Below are 16431 nucleotides of genomic sequence, written 5' to 3'. Positions count from 1 at the left end.
TCATCTATTAATAGAAAAGACATGCTTTCATTACCTTTCTTTCGAAAGAGTGCATTTAGATAGTTTTCTGCTTGGCATTCAATCTTATCAGTGTTGGACTGGCCCTGAGATGATAGTTCCTCTGTAGGCGTTGACTGTGAAGAACCAATAATTGATGCACGATCCTAGAAGATACATGGAAGATTTTTACAATCTTTCAGAAGTTAGTCTACTGATAGTATAATACACAATTAAGTTACTGAGCCACTAAAGAGATTTTTACTACTTCCCATCATAACTAACCTATCTTAAGTCAAAATGCAGTATTAACCTATTTGCAAAATTCAGCTAACCTATTTGCAAAGATTCATATTTTCATACCAAAAATTAGGCGTTGGAGAGTCATGCTTCATACCATGTTCATACTTACACTGACTGTTTCTTTGTGTAAATTACAAAAGGAACATTTCTCATCCATAGACCAGTCAGTTAGCTCTTCTGGCTCACAGTCTTAAAAGAAGAAAAAAAGCTAGATGTTTTAAACACGTAAAAATGGATTCAGAGAACAAAATACACATCCTACAATTCTCTTAACTAAGTTCCATTGTAACCTAATATGCATTTATTGGTACAATGCAGTCAACAGTATTCAATTCTTCAGTTATTTCTTAAGTCTAGTCTGGCTCTTATGGTTCAACTTTCAAATCAGAGGGCATCTTCCTTAAAATGAAAAGTGAACCCGTACATTTCAGTTGATTACTTATCAGTTACCAAAGGCATCTGAGTAAAGTAAATTATGCTCTGAAACCCAGTCATTATTCCTTTTAAAGTCTGCAAGCCTACACCAAACTAAGCTAGGAATTCAGATACAGTCCTCTCATTACTTGAGCAATGTGTCATATTTAGACTATTTTATACTATTACTACAAATGAACCAAAACCCTACATTCACTTGTAATGCTTTATTTGTTCTGATAAAAACGAGAATTTTAAAGTCATCTGACATCATACTTTAGATTTGAAGGAACATAGGGCTTAAATAGATCTCAATGGAGACATACAATCTATTTGTTTAATCAAGTTATTAAGCTCCATTTAAAAAGTTAGTTTTCAACCACATACTCTTAACAAACCACCAATCACTACAGATTTTCCAAAGCAGACTGCTTTAATAATTAAAATTAATATTCTAGTTTCTTGTTTAAATTTACATATGTCAAAGTTATTCCAATCTGTTTCTGTGGCAACATTGTTCTTACACCTAAACAGTTACTGCTCATGGCTATTCAGCATCTTGATGTACTTATAGAGAATGTTATCCTCCCCCCCCACCCCCTACACTTCATTTTGCTATGCTAATCAAATCTACCTAAGTCTCTCATGAGACTCAGCCCTCATCTCTGCACTATTCCCAGTTGAACTCCCATTTCTTGAACACAGGTGACCAAGGTCTCAAGATAATAAACAGTACCTTTCCTGCAGCACCCCAGTTGCATATGAGTCTTGATCATGGCTGCATCATTTTGGCAGGAGAATATTAACTACATCAACTACAGATCTTCCTATATCCCAGTCATTTCCAGTTCATGCACTCATGGCTTAAAAATTTGTTTTCCTTATTAATACCAAATACATCTTCCCTTCAACCGCAGCATTACAAGTACAGTTCTGCTAGGGAGATTCCTGAGGTTATCTGCTTCCAGATACTGTGGTGGGTTGACCTTAGCTAGCAGCCAAGGGCAGGGGGTAAAAATAAGATGGAAAAGCTCATGGGTCAATATTAATGCAGGGAGATCACTTACCAATTACTGTCACAGGCACAGACTCAGCTTAAGGAAAGTAAATTGAATTTATTGCCATTTAAAACAATTTCCATAATGACAAAACGGTGAAACTAAACATCTTTCCCCGCCTTTCACTGGAACAGGCTGCCCAGGGAGGTGGTGGAGTCACCATCCCTGGAAGTCTTTGAAAGACGTTTAGATGTAGAGCTTAGGGATATGGTTTAGAGGGGACTGTTAGTGTTAGGTTCGAGGTTGGACTCGATGATCTTGAGGTCTCTTCCAACCTAGAAATTCTGTGATTCTGCCTTCTTCACAATCAGTCTTTCCTTCCAAACTCAATCTCCTTCCTGATCCCAAACAGGGCAAGGAAGATAGGGGTACAGGGGTTGCCATCAGTTTTTAAGAGTTGTTCTCTGCCGCTTCTTGCTTCTTACATTTTTCCCCTGCTCCAGCACAGGAACCTTCCCCCAGACTACAGGGCTTCTTAAACTGCTCCAGCATGGGTCCTTTCTACAGGCTGCAGTTCAAAGAGCAGGTCCTGCCCACAGGGAAGTCCTTCAGAAAAGACTGCTCCAGCAGGGAGCAGGGGTACCCCAAGGGCCACAGTTCCTTCCAGAAAACCTGCACCTGTGTGGCCTCTCCAAGGGCTCCAGTTTCCTTTTCAGGCCACCTACTGTGGCATAGGGTCTTCCACTGGGGTGCAGCAAAGGTACCTGCTCTGGTGCAGTTCTCCAAGGGCTACAGGAGCTTTCCACTTCACTGTGGTCCCCTCCACAGGCTAATGCAGGGACATCTCTGCTCCAGCACCTGGAGAACCTCCTCTTCCTCCTCCCTTTCTCTCACTGTGGTGTTTCTGGAACGTTTCTGACATTCCCCTCCATCCCCATTCCTCTCTTACAAGTGCTTTGCAGGTTTTTTTTTGTTGTTTGTTTGTTTTCCCAAATAGGCACAGAGGAGCCAAAAAATAAAATGAATAAAAAAATGTTCTTAAGTTAAATACAAACATAACTTGATTTAAATAATAATACTGAGTTACTTGGGTTATCTCAGCTGTCAAACGCTAATTTAGAGCAGAATTCTGTATTAACAACATGTTATATACTTCCAGGGATGCAAACCAGCAATTTTGATGGGTTGGACAGCTGATGATCAAAAAAAGACATGGGATTTCTCCAACTGCACAGTAAGAAAAACAGCACGTCATTTTTGCTAAATTAATCTACACAACCCTGATTGTCAGGACTATTCTTTCAGGATGTCTGCACATAAAAAGCTTCAAACATTATATACGTTCGTAATAACTTCGTGTTTTCATAGTTTTCCTTGCAAATCACAACAGGAATCTAATCTAATGTGACTACTTATACTTGGGATTATGTGTGCAATTCCAACATAGCTAGTAAATTTAGCAGAGTAATTCTTCCGCCTTGGAATCCTGAAGTTCTACCGGTAAAAGTCTAATTGGAGAACAATCCTTCTGTGGACCAAGCAAGCACCACTTAAGAGGCGTAAGGTCTGCATCACACTAAGTTTATTCAAAGAAGTGTAAATCATGTACAAGGTATTGTATTAAGAATAAGAGTATAACATAAGAATTCAGTGAGCTAGAGAACACTGCTATCAGAATAAAGACTCAAATCTAGAGGCGATTGATCAATTCTAGGCTTCTCTAACAGAAGAACTTTGGAACTTAACAAGGAAAAGAACAAATTGTTGTTACCTGGCAAATAGTGGTTAAAAATCATAATACTGATGCAAAGAGAAAGCCTAAATGTGCTCTCAGGGACTGTCCCCTAAAATTCAAGTCATGCTTCAGGAAAAAAGATAAGTAGTAAAGAGAAGAGAAGGCTCTTTGCTATAAAATTATTTCCAAACCATCCTCTGACACCTTTCTTCAGAGCTGCAGGCTTTCAGCATCAGCACAGCAAAGTCAAGAAGTCAAATAAACTTGCGTGAATTAATGATACCTATTCCAGCTCAATATAATGAAAAGAACTAAGTACACATGCTTGCCTTTACATCCAGTGTTTCATTAGTTAATGTTACAGCAGCCGTAGACCTAGACTCATTGCAATTTACTTCATGCCCCACAGGTATCTTTTGAAAGAGTATCCTCCCCCCCCCCCCCTCAAAAAAGAAGAACAAAAATCACCACCACCAAAATACACAACCAAGTATCTTATTCTTCACCTCAGACCAGTGCTTATCCAAAACAAAACAAAAAAAAACACACAATAAAACAGCAAATTCCCAGAAGCAACTGCCAGGGCTGTTGCTTGATGTGTCAAATACATCAAGTGTCAGGCACACAACAGTCTCAGGTCACCATCAGAGGAAACATATCGATGTCAGTATTAGTTTTTAACTACAGATAGGCCATCTGTGCCTCTGATCTTTCTGAAAGTATGGTTGTCTCTCTTAGATGCATTTAATTTAGGATCACAATCATTCATTCCCCCATTTTATCTTGCTTGGAATCAGCTGATAAATGATTTGGTGACAATTTAAAACAGCAGCCAGCCCATGAGAAAAAGTTGCTGGACTGTGCAAAGAGTATTTTGATATTATTGCATAGTTCAGACTACTACTTCAAACCAATATCATTTAGTGCAAAGCTATTTAATAAAAAAGGGAAATAAGTTTAATGAGGGCCTTTGACAAAAGTTACCACCTGTTTTCAGTTCTTAAGCCATTCAAATGTTTGTTTCCTCCCACTTTTTTCCTCCGAAGTCATGCTGAGTTAACAGATATCTGTAGTATCAATTGGCTTTCATATTTATCTCTTAAAATGTGAAATCATCTACTAAACCTAAAAAGAAGTCAGACTCACACTTCCCAGGATTTTCTGCATTATTACAATGTCCCTACAAATGTTCTGGCAATTTGTCACAATTTCAAACAAATCCCCTTTTTCATATGGCACTACTGATTCTTAATAATTAAACTGAAGTATCTGAGGTGATTATCATGTTCCTTCACCTTTTTAATTTCATAAAAACTTGACTATGACTAAAAGATTTGTGTTTCAAATGTAAATTTTCATCCCATTACCTCCACTATAAATAAATATTCAAGAAAAGCTCAGTAAAAAAAAGAACACAGCACACCCTCAAACAACCCTTTTGTCCTGTATAAAGTTGTTTTTTTTTCCCTGGCAGAGGAAGAATGGCAAAAGCTGTGTTTTACCCACAATACAGTGTTTTCCCTCTGTCCATAAAAAAACAGAACCCCTTCATCTCAAATCTCACCCCAAATCCCAGCACATAATCCCATGAGAATATACGCATCACAGAAGAAAAGCTTTCTAACAGTTTAACTGAATATGCCGAAGTAGAATGTGAAGAGTAACAATTTACATGTGAATCTACTTAGCTGAAAATGGCTATTAAGGAAAGGATTAGGAAACCCTAAAAGGTTCAGTGACACAAGAAGACTTGAGAAGTTCTGAGCAGGACCAAGGCTGGATGCTGAGATAAGATTTGACACCTCTGCAACCAGAAGATACACTATCAAAGCGGTCAGGAAAAAAATGGTGATGAGTAATAGAGGTAACAATAATCATTTAAGCAAACAAGTCCTACATAAACAACATGTAAGAATTTTAAGATTATGAAAAAAAACTTGCCATCAGATCATCATCTGTTACCATGGGTGGGGTTGTTCAATTGGTTTGCTGCTTAGTAAGAAAGTTTAAGGCTTACAAGACATTTTCTTTGAAAGGTAAGAAAAAGAGGACTAGCAAAACTAAAAATGTACCTTTTACCATTTAATTTTGTCTTTTTTTTTTTTACTCAAGCAGCTTTAATTACAGTGATTTAATCTATAGATCAAATACTATTTCAACACACAATTAAGGAAGAAATATACAATTAATATATATTAAATTTTATGCATTTTTTGTTACACAAAAACATAAGAATGAACAATAAGAGAAAAATGGTATTGTAGGTAAGAGGCATATATTTCAGTTGATTCTCACAAATTTCTGGATAGGGAAGACATTTAATTTCTTACGCTTTATTCAAAGAAACATACTCTCCTGCTAACAAAGCATAATGGTGCATGTTGACAATACTGATAGTAGTGATCCAGTGGTCATGATGAGCAAAACAGACACTTTACAAAATGTTGCTAACAGCCTAAAAGTGTGGCTGCTATTCTATATACCAATGACAGACTTTGAAGTGAGTCAAATTTGTCTCTTAGTTTCATTACCTGTAAAAATGGAAGAAATGGCACTTGAATTATGACGGGGAAGATTTATTGTCAATCTTACTCAAGATTGTATTAATCTTTATAATGCAATTCAGATGTCAGTTTAGAAACAGCCCTAAATCCTAAGATGTCTGCTTCTACTGTATTTATAGAGAACATAGCAAGTCTCTTTCAAACTGTTGTAGTATCTATATCAAAAAAAGGAATATAAAATAATAAGGTGGGGTGGGAATCCCATCATCCTTCATCTCTTCTGCAGTTGCTCCAGAAATAAAACCAATTTTATAGGTGTCAAACACAGAAAGAAGCTCTAACTGTTCAAAATTCAGGTACATTACTGATGTTCAGATAAGGAAAAAAGAAATCACTTAAAATTCTATGTTTTAGATACACATTAACCTGCAGGGACAAAGATCCACTAGGGCATTCAGACAAAAATGGAAATAGTAGATCACCTTAAACAGAAGGCCACAAGGAATCTTCAACAGCATGAGATAAATAAACTGAAGCTTTTCCCTTAAGAAAGGAAGCAGCAAATGAAGCAACTCTAAAGTCGTAATGTAACACTTTATGGTGTACTATTGGGATCCTTTAGCTGTAATGCTTACACTGTGGTCATTTGCTTGGTGCTTTGTCACCTTATGCAAAAGCCCAAAAAAATGTCCTGAGTTTCCTTTCAAACTGTAAACCCTTTGATGCAAGAGAATAATAAAGCTTCAATCACTAATCAATGTGAAGCCTAACATATAACAACCTATTAGAATTACAACAAGAAAACGATATTGTACACTATTACAAGATCAACACTGCCGTGTTTCCTTTCCAAAGAGTAATGGGCTTGTTTTTATCACAGGAGATGGGAGTACCACTCAAGAAAATAAGCTCTAGCCCAAATTTACAAATTTCTTAAACATTTTTAAGAGTCTGACTAGTGTTATGCTTAGCTTTGTAAGTGGTAGAAAGTTACTCTTAAAACAGCAGTAAAGTAGTATTTCAAATTCTCTCCCTCCCCTTGAAAATAGTGTTATGTGTATGATACCGGCCAAGGAACTGACACAATACAAAGAGGACAAAACCTCAGCCAAGTTAAAACAATCATTCCAAATCTATTATAAGCAAACATACACAGTATACGACACACTGGCTAATGTACTAGCAGTATATTAATTACAAAACTTTATGAACTATCAAAACTGTAAGGAAATTAAACAGAACATTCTGAAGGTTTGGTAACAAATAATGCTTTTTTTTTTTTTAAAGCCATGAAAATAATTTTGACAGTACATCTCTTTCAACACTTCAAGGCAGTTTTGTGCTGGATTTTCTTTCCCTGCTTTTGTTCAAGACTGATAATATCTGGATCTTTAGTTAACTATTTATTAACACTTATTCCAAGAAAACCAAACCCATTTTGAATAAGAATAGGTCTTACAAAAGTCTAGTGCATATATTTTTTTTAATAGAAAAGATTACGCTTTCTTGACTACTACAAAAAGCAAACAAGCATTCATAATCTTCCTTTTTCCAATTACTATTGATAGGGAAGACAAGCTGCTCAGCTTAGTTTCTAAAAGCTGTCTAAAAAATAAAGCCAGAATTACAATATTCCAGAAAACTTTTTTCATGAGAGTTTAACTAATCCCAAATTTCCTTACATAAGATTGCTTAGGTACCATTTTAGCTAATATTTTGCTCATGCACAGTACTGACGTGAGCATGATGAAAAATAAGTTGGAAACAAAACTAAAAGGTTATTTTTTAAATAAACTTTACATGCTTTAAAATGCCTCTAATTAAAAGAAAATTTGCAAATGAAGATCATCCCACTAAAAGCTGGCTTATTTACCTTCAAATAAACTGAGGTCTCTTCGTAGCCTTGGTCCATAAAGCCCTTCTAAAATGCTTTCAAAACCTGGAAACAAAAGAAACATTTAGAACAGTTAATCAAAGGTTTCTTATAAAAAGAATGCAAGTTTGAGAACACTGGCAACAGACATTCTCTCAAATTCCAAGAGCAATTTCAAAAATCGTTACATTTATCACATGGGTGTGTTTATTCCTGACACTATAGTACCATTCAGCAGAATTAGAAGATAAACATAAGACAAGGCTATTGCCATCTGCACACAGTCAGCCTATTAAGCCATGCCCCAACAACCTCATTAGACTTAAAATAACTACTATAGAATCTTAAGGGTTGGAAGATTAACCTCATAGCTCTACACTAGTGGAGTAAGTCTTTCTTACACTGAGAATTAGAAGTTGGGAAGAAGAGGGCAGGAGGACACAGGATTTCAGAATCAGAAACTTCTCATTTAGGCTCACAAAAAATTATATTGTATGAGTAGGCCAGTATTCTACAAATAAAAGAAAAGAAAGCTTCTTTGCTTCTGATGACAGTTCTGTAGAGAAAACATTTTAAAATTGAGGATTAGATAAATCCAATTATTTTCCAGATTTACTAGCTAGTCTGTTTTAGGTATTTGGTAAAAGCACATACTGCAGCAGGAGAGAAGTTAATCAATCGTTAGCTGTCTGCAACAAACAGAAAAGGAAGAGGACATGCAGGACAACTAATGAAACAGAATTTGTAACATCAATAAAACGGAAGTTTTGTTCAATATAGAAATAATTTTCATGTGCCCTCTCTTCTCTCCTACAGACTCCTATATAATAAGCCTATTTTCAACTAAGAGGATAATTCAAAGCAGCATTTGAAGGTTCTCATTCTTTAATATGAACAGGTCTTGAGTATGAAGACAGCACTTTGCAAGACTATTTTATCATCCTACTACATGAAAGATACCACCAGTATCTTCAGGAAACATCTGCCTACCATCAGCACAGAACACTTCTAATTATAAATCTGCTCATCACCCATGATACCCTCTATCACAGACAACGTTTACTTTCTGGTTTAGATCTTATGTACACTAGTATGAGGAGGAATTAACATGCTATATGAGGTATAGTGGATATTTAATAATTTAAAATCCTAACCTAGACAAGTTATTTTAACTAAAGGTTAAAATAAAAAAATAAAAAAAAGTTAAAGCTATTTTAACTTTTGTTCAGCCTGACAGGTCACATTGTGTTAAAAATTACCTTTTAATTTTGTATGATTCCATGGGTTTTATACAAGAATTATATGTATATTATTAAATTGACTAGTACCTACTATAATTTTACAATTTGAGATAGGAATAAATATACTTCTATTCTAGGTTTCTGGGTTTTTTTCCTCCAATAAATATAGTCTTATACAACAGCACAAGGTAATAGACAGAACCACTCTCTTCTCAGGTGTTTTTTTTAAACACAGCTACAAAAACTAGAAAAAAATCCAAAAATCCAACGTCCAAGTATACACTAAAAATTATATTAAAATATCATCCATTGACCCTGAGATTCAACGTTATATCAATTCAGATCATACTGCACAGATTCCTAGCTCTTCTGACTTCAAGGGCAAGAGAAGAAATCTTAAATTGAGATGCAATTCCCCAAATAACCACCTGAAAAAAGTGAAATCCTAGTAAGAAAAGCAGTGTAATGTTATAAACAGCAAGCCACTTAAGCTCAGCAGCTAGCCAATACTTAGATTCTTGCAAGTTACAATTCACTGGAGCATTGCTTGGAAACAGCTGGGCTTATTCCAGAACAAGTACTAACTCCAATTTTTTAGTACTTTCTAGCTCTGCAAAAAAACCTGTTCTTTCCAAAACTGCTTTCCATGCATCTTGTGTTATAAATGGTAAATAGCACAGTTGGCTTTTATGGTTTTTGCTTCTGAACAAAGTGGGCACCAATCCACTTCACTGATGTTTCACCAAACTGGGTTCCGTCCTACCCTTCTCTTACCAGAGCTTCCCCATGGGGCCACAGGTTTGACTTACTACTGCTGATGAACACAAGCCAACAACATTTCATGAAATGTAACCACCTGAGCCCAGGAATTTAAACAGATCTTTGTTTCATTGGAAATGTAAGTAGTAGTTTTGGAACTCTTCAAAACCTGAAGAGCCTACAGACACTGGTCAAATATACTTTACTTATACACCTGTATAAGTACTTATACACCTTTACTGATACACCTTTCCAACAATCAATCAAAAAATCTGTTCTAAGTTCATTTTACAGATGTCTTCATATCAGACTTTTGGTGGCTTGACTCTAAACTGCCTTTCACAACTACTGTTAATTTATCCTGGACACTTTTTGGCTCCAAACTGAAGAGAAACACCATGCTTTATCATCTTGCAATGTCCTTTTATCTCTAGCACATGTATTGTGTTACTTGTCTTCTTATATCTTTACATAAAAACAGTATCAGCTCTATCAATTACTTGACATCCATTATGATCCAAGTCATTCCTCCAACAATTTTCATAAGCATAAGTTTATGATACTGCTAATCTTTTGACAGTTAAGGAAAAATGTTTCCACAGTTAACTTTTCTGAACAAAGCTGTCAACTTCCCCTACAACACGTATTTCTTCCTTAACCCCCTTATGATCATCCTCTCCCAAATCTGTTGCTTTCCTTGCTCAGGGCTAGAATAAGGACTCCCAGGACATGGTTACTGGAAGCTGTGACTTCCAGCTACAGGAAGAGGGCTCTCTTTTTCCATCAGTAGTTCTTTAGGCGCTGAAAAGGCACACAGCCCAGAGAACAGGTCAGAAGGAAGTTCTGCCAGGTTTGGCATCTAAGCCTGAATCATGGGTCCACAACCAAAGCCACTAAAAAGAAGCAGTGACCAACAGTGGCTGCAGACTTCTGCATGTGTGGGATGAAGGCTTCTACATATGGAACATACTGTCTGGTCGGCTACAAAGGTCTGTTGTTTGCCTGGGGTCCTGATCTAGGTAGGATATAGCTGAGAGATTATATATATATATATTTTACAGTTCACCTGACCATATTCAATGTTATAATGTGGTGCTTGGTCACTATGATACTGCCAAGGGAGATCTTCAGCAATCAATATTCACTGTAGATATCCTGGAACAATAGGAAGGACGCTGGTGGTGATCCAGGGAAAAGGCTTTGACAGGAACAAACACACCCTGGGAGTAAGCATCTGGTTATCTGGCTGCAGGCAGAACTTCAGATTTTATGGCAATAAGAGTCTCTCTGAGAAAGTGCTCAAAAGTAACAGGATCCATTTGGTAATGCAAATCCTTATTGCCAACAGGCTTGCCTGGTAATGACAGTTTCAAAATCCAAGGATTTGCTAAGGCAATGCAGCCTGAAGCCCAGAAAGTAGGAGAACAACAGAGAGGGTAAAGACAGGACAACATAAAAGCAAGGCTTCTACCACCCCCAAAAAAGTGGCATAAGCAGGGACAGATCTCCAGTAGCATCCCACAGCTGAGCCTGCAAGCATGTTTCTAACAAGTTTCTTCAAATGACTCAGACCAAGCCTTAGAAGAACATCCAAGAAGAATACATATCATGTAACAAATAGAAGTTGGCATCGGAGTACCACTTTCAAACACACCACTTGGCAGGTCTGAAGCTAGAGAGTTATTACACAGTTGGGAAAGAGACCAGTAGTATGTGTGCAGGTTATATTGAAGTGTTTTATATACTCTACATCACATTCACTTCTATATTCCGTTAGTCTTGTTTACCACAGAATCACAGAACTGTAGGGGTTGGAAGGGACCTCAAAAGATCGTTGGGTCCAACCCCCCCAGTTTATTGTCATTTAACCATCTTTTGGTAAAAACAAACTATGTTTTTTTCCTTACTCTTCCGTTCTACACTAGAACACATTAATACTAAATCTCAGTGAAGGGCCTCACAAAAACTTAGGCAAACTCCAGTATCCGCAATTGATGCAAGGTATATGGAGGTGTTACAGCCACTTGTAACTGAGACCCAGGAAGCCACATAGCTAGCTACTCCACTGTAGCCACCAAGGAGGAGAGAGGAAGCGGGAAAGGAGAAAGGGAAGGAATGTCAGGGAAGGAAACCCCTATAATCCAAAATCTGGCCACACAAATGACCTTGCAACATGTCACCTAGAAAAAACATCTGCTTATAGGCGTTCTGCTCTCTACCATTCCCTCTCCCCACACCTGATCTACTGTAGCTTTTTCCAGTTTAGAAAAGTATAAGCACATACTAATAAAAAGCCTTCAAAGTAAATATTCCTAAATACATTCACTTTTGATACTTTTCCCCACTCAAACACTGTTTTACCCATATCGCTGGATACATAACAGAAGCAGTACACAAACAGTCCTTACTTAGAAAAAATTAAATGGAAGAGAGATGTTTAACAGTCTCGCTTCACCAATTCACATTTACTGCTTCATCTTTTCAGCACCAAAGTGAAAAATGTCTATTAGAATCTATTAGAAGAGACCACAGAATCATAGAACAGCTTAGGTTGGAAGGGACCTCACAGACCACCTAATTCCAACCCCCTGCTATTGGCAAAGGCATCTCCCACCAGACCAGGTTGCTCAAAGCCCCATCCAGCCTGGCCTTGAATGCCTCCAGGGATGGGACATCCACAGCTTCTCTGGGCAACCTGTGCCAGGGCCTCACCACCCTCTGAGTGAGAACTTCCCCCTAGCATCCAGTTTAAATTTCTCCTGTTTTAGTTTTAAACCATTCTGCCTTGCCCTGTCACTGTCTGCCCATGCAGAAAGTCACTCTCCATCTTCCTTTTAAGTCCCATTTAAGTACTGAGAGGACACAGTGAGGTTTCCCTAAAGCCTTCTCCAGAAGGAACAGCTCCAGTTCCCTCAGCCTTTCTTCACAGGAGAGGTGCTTCAGCCCAACGATCATTTTTGTGGCCCTCTTCTGGGCCCACTCTAACAGATTCATATCCTTTTCTTGTGCTGGGGGCCCTAGTACAGAAGCCTCTGAAGGCACCACAGGATCTCACATTTCTCTAAAACGCACTTTTGTTAAACTACAGCTCTGTTCACTTCATTGTAGATGTTGTAATCCTCCCAGATTTCATGCATAAATGTGGGTAGTTAGGGTCTGGCAGCTGGAAGATGTGGCGCTGTACGGAAAGGTGGAGCCCCTCCCTTGATGGGCAGTAGTGCATGGTCTGCGATGTAAGCAAGCAGAAGTGACGCTATGGGCCTCAGCTACATAACCCCATGTGACTCGACAATAAACGCCATTTGCCATCCACCACATTGGTGTTTGTGAGCCGATGGACCCAGCGGCCTGGGGTTGGTCACCGTGCAGTTCCTGAACCAGGTCGCCACTGCCCCTTGAAGGCAACAAGTGGTGCCGAAACCCGGGAAAACTCCTGGATTTGGGTGAACGGCGGCCGGAGCGGCGGGACCAGCCCGGCGGGGAGGACGCTCCCGGACCAACAAGGAAGATGGAAACCCTTGTGAAGGTCATATCAAAATTGCGGAAGCTATGGGGTGGCTCAGCTGAGGAAGCCAGGGGTGCCGGTGGGGAACTAGAGCCTGAGGAAGTCTGGGAGAGACCATGGCCATGTGCACCCCAGTACGGTGCCGAACTAGAAGACGAAGAGTCAGGTGAAGAAGCCTCCGGTGGGAACGGGGATGAAGTGCTAGGTTTTACTAACACATGGAAATGGGAGAAAGAGAACGGTTGCAGGGACAACTGGGGAGGAGGTAGAAGTGTGAGAGAGGGGCAGCGAGCCGATCGGAACAGCCATCCGAAAAAATGCTCTAGTGGTGCAAACACCTCGCTGAGAAGGCGGCGGGGCGAGCCACGAGGCAGAGAGCGGCCCGCACGCAGGGGTGAGGGGCGGGGCCCCTCACACAACATTCGGAGGAGGAAATGGGGACAGATAGCAAAAACATCCCCAACCGAAATAAAGCTGCACCGCGAGGGGGAGAAATTCCTCTCACGGATTGGAGGAAAATTAAGATTGCGTGCGCCGTCTGGGCTCTATCGGCCATGTTAGCGTTCCCAGTCTGGGTGACAGATGGGGGGCAGAGGGTTCACTCACCAATAAACCCTAAGGACGTGCAAGCGATTGTTAAAGCCATTGTGGATAAAGGGCTTCATTCTGCAATGGTCTTCACCCTCATAGATGGTGTTTTCGGGGGAGAAGATATGCTCCCATTTGACATAAAACAAACTTGTTTGTTTTGTGAGCCGATGGACCGAGTGGCCTGGGGTTGGTCGCCGTGCCGTTCCTGAACCAGGTCGCCACTGCCCCCTGAGGGCAACAGTCTAAAAATTATTAGTATCATTGAATGGTTTGGGTTGGGACGGACCTCAAAAGACCATTCAGTCCCACCCGCCCCAGCCATGGGCAGGGACACCTCCCAGTCAGATCAGGTTGCTCAAAGCCCCATCCAACCTGGTCTTGAACACTGCCAGGAATGGGACATCCACAGCTTCTCTGGGCAACGTGTGCCAGTGCCTCACAGTAAAGAATTTTTTCCTTATATCTAAACCTACCCTCTTCTAGTATCCCATTAATTTCCATCTTCCTCCACCCTGTGCCTTACAACACTAGGAATCACATCTGAATTACAGTGGTTCAAGCTGGTTTACTACAGTCCATATCACTTCTGTTACTTACCATTCACCACTCTTCTGGTTTTAAGAAACACCTCCATTAAATAACATGCTTCTAACAAGGAAGACTTGCATTTTTTTTTTTTTTTTTTTTTGAGTTTTTACTTGATATTATAATAAAATCAAACGTAAAGTTAAAGCAGAAAAATGCACATGCTAAGCAGCATACAGATCAACAACATTAATCATAGAATTAATGCTGCTTTTAAAACCAAAACTAACATTAAAATAGTTTCAGGACTGCTGATTTTAATTGTTAAAGAACTGTAAAAATTAAAAGAGTCTTCAAAATGTAATTAGGAAATTCAAACAATAGGATTATATTTAATGAGCTTATGCACAAGCACAATACCACCAGACAGCATTAAAATGAAACTTTTTTGGTTTTCTGTAATAGTAGCGTTATTTCACCTACTGGCTCAAGTGACTTGATTACAACTAAGTTTAATTCCTACTTCTGAATTTGAGCCTGTGAACATTATTATCTGGTCTTCATGGAAGTTATCTTCCCACCCTGAAGTCATAGATCACAACCTGTATTTTGAAGAGGTGTTTCCCTAATCTATGAAGACTGTTACACAAACCATATGAGGCGTTTCAGAAACTAAAAATCACATTGGGAATAAATTATGGCCAAGTAAGGATCAAAAGACAGGCCCTGCACACCCCAGACTGTCATAACCAATAACTAACCTCCTTAACTGATAGCCTCCTTTTGCTCCCATATGCTTTTATTTCAGTATTTATTTTATTTCATTGCCTTTCATGGCAAGGCAATATGCACAGTGAGCAAAAACTTTCACCAGTCAATACTGATGTTCTGCTTATGAAAATAACTGAGGCTTGTCACTTATATATACTTGTCCTCATTCTATACAGCTTCACAACTGTGTAATTTAGTTTGGCTCAGTACAGGAATGCACCTGAAGGAAGTTTTGTAGTTTGCATTAGTCAGCTATCTTGGATTCAACCAAGTCATACCACAGACAGAATCCAGTTTCTTTAGTCCTGTCAGGCATTAGATTTATTTTCAATTGCTTTAAAAAAAAAAAAGTAACCTATGCAGAAAGAACACTAAGTTTCTCAGTCTCTGAATGACTAACTTCTGCTTCTCTTCTTTTCAAGTCATTTCTTCAATACTTAAAGTTACAGGTGCAAGAGTGGGGAAAAAAGTATTTGTTTTGGCTTACTTAAAGAAAGGCAGATTACTCCTTTGACAGGTTATCCCTGAATGGGGATGAATGGGTCTAAGAGCTCATGTTTACTCATCTTTTAATTTCTAATCATGTAAGTTACAGCTTTCTGAAGTGTATGCCCCCATTTCACAGGTGCTACTTGCACTCCGTGTGCCACTGTATTTGACAATGCACTAGGTCACTGGTTCCTCTGAAAGATTGTTATCTACATATAAGTTTTGCCTTTTTGTCTCCAAATAAAGAAAGTCTCCTGTTTCTAAGTAGCTGGAAAAACAATTAATTGCATCAAAAATGAAACCCTTTAAGAACATATGTTCATTAATCATCACCAAGTTCCTTTGGTTTGTCAGACCACTCTCGACTGATTTAGAAGGCATTTTATGATATTTTTGTACCACTAATTCAAATTTCTGAAAAGCATTAAATAGTTCTCTCAGTCTCCTGCTCTATTACACCTGGTTATCTTTAGCCCATTCTGATACAAGCAGCAACTCCCTCATAACTTGATAAAAGGAGAATATTCTGCAGACAAGAGTTACTTTCATATTTTATAAGAATAAAGAGCAAGGTGTTCAGCAGAGTAACTTAAATTTGACCTTCACATCTCTCGGTTTCTTCTGCCACTCCCTTCTTTCCACGGGTAGGGGCTGCCCCCCCCTGAGCTATAGATGGATTTGTAAATCTACTCTTTACATACAGGTATTATTCTCAAATACTTTTTT

At 38.7% G+C, this 16431-nt stretch overlaps 1 protein-coding gene across 10 annotated transcripts in view; it reads right to left on the bottom strand.

The window, feature by feature from the left end:
* Nucleotides 1-16431, bottom strand: part of LCORL (ligand dependent nuclear receptor corepressor like) — an 80803-nt gene that overhangs the window by 47161 nt on the left and 17211 nt on the right. For 8 of the 10 annotated variants that reach the window (XM_072037745.1, XM_072037748.1, XM_027457328.3 and 5 more), the window contains exons 2-4: nucleotides 7825-7890; nucleotides 410-489; nucleotides 35-164 (exon numbers count right to left, since the gene is read on the bottom strand). In XM_072037745.1, coding sequence (XP_071893846.1) covers nucleotides 35-164; nucleotides 410-489; nucleotides 7825-7890 — 276 coding nt within the window. Of the gene's footprint in view, nucleotides 1-34; nucleotides 165-409; nucleotides 490-7824; nucleotides 7891-12896; nucleotides 13032-16431 lie in introns of those variants that run through there. The other 2 variants (XM_072037747.1, XM_072037746.1) reach the window with 2 other exon arrangements.

The sequence above is a fragment of the Anas platyrhynchos genome, chromosome 4 (assembly GCF_047663525.1).
Source record: "Anas platyrhynchos isolate ZD024472 breed Pekin duck chromosome 4, IASCAAS_PekinDuck_T2T, whole genome shotgun sequence".
Taxonomy (NCBI): Eukaryota; Metazoa; Chordata; class Aves; order Anseriformes; family Anatidae; genus Anas; species Anas platyrhynchos.
The sequence above is the reverse complement of the archived record's forward strand: the minus strand, read 5'-3'. Positions and strand labels throughout refer to the sequence as shown.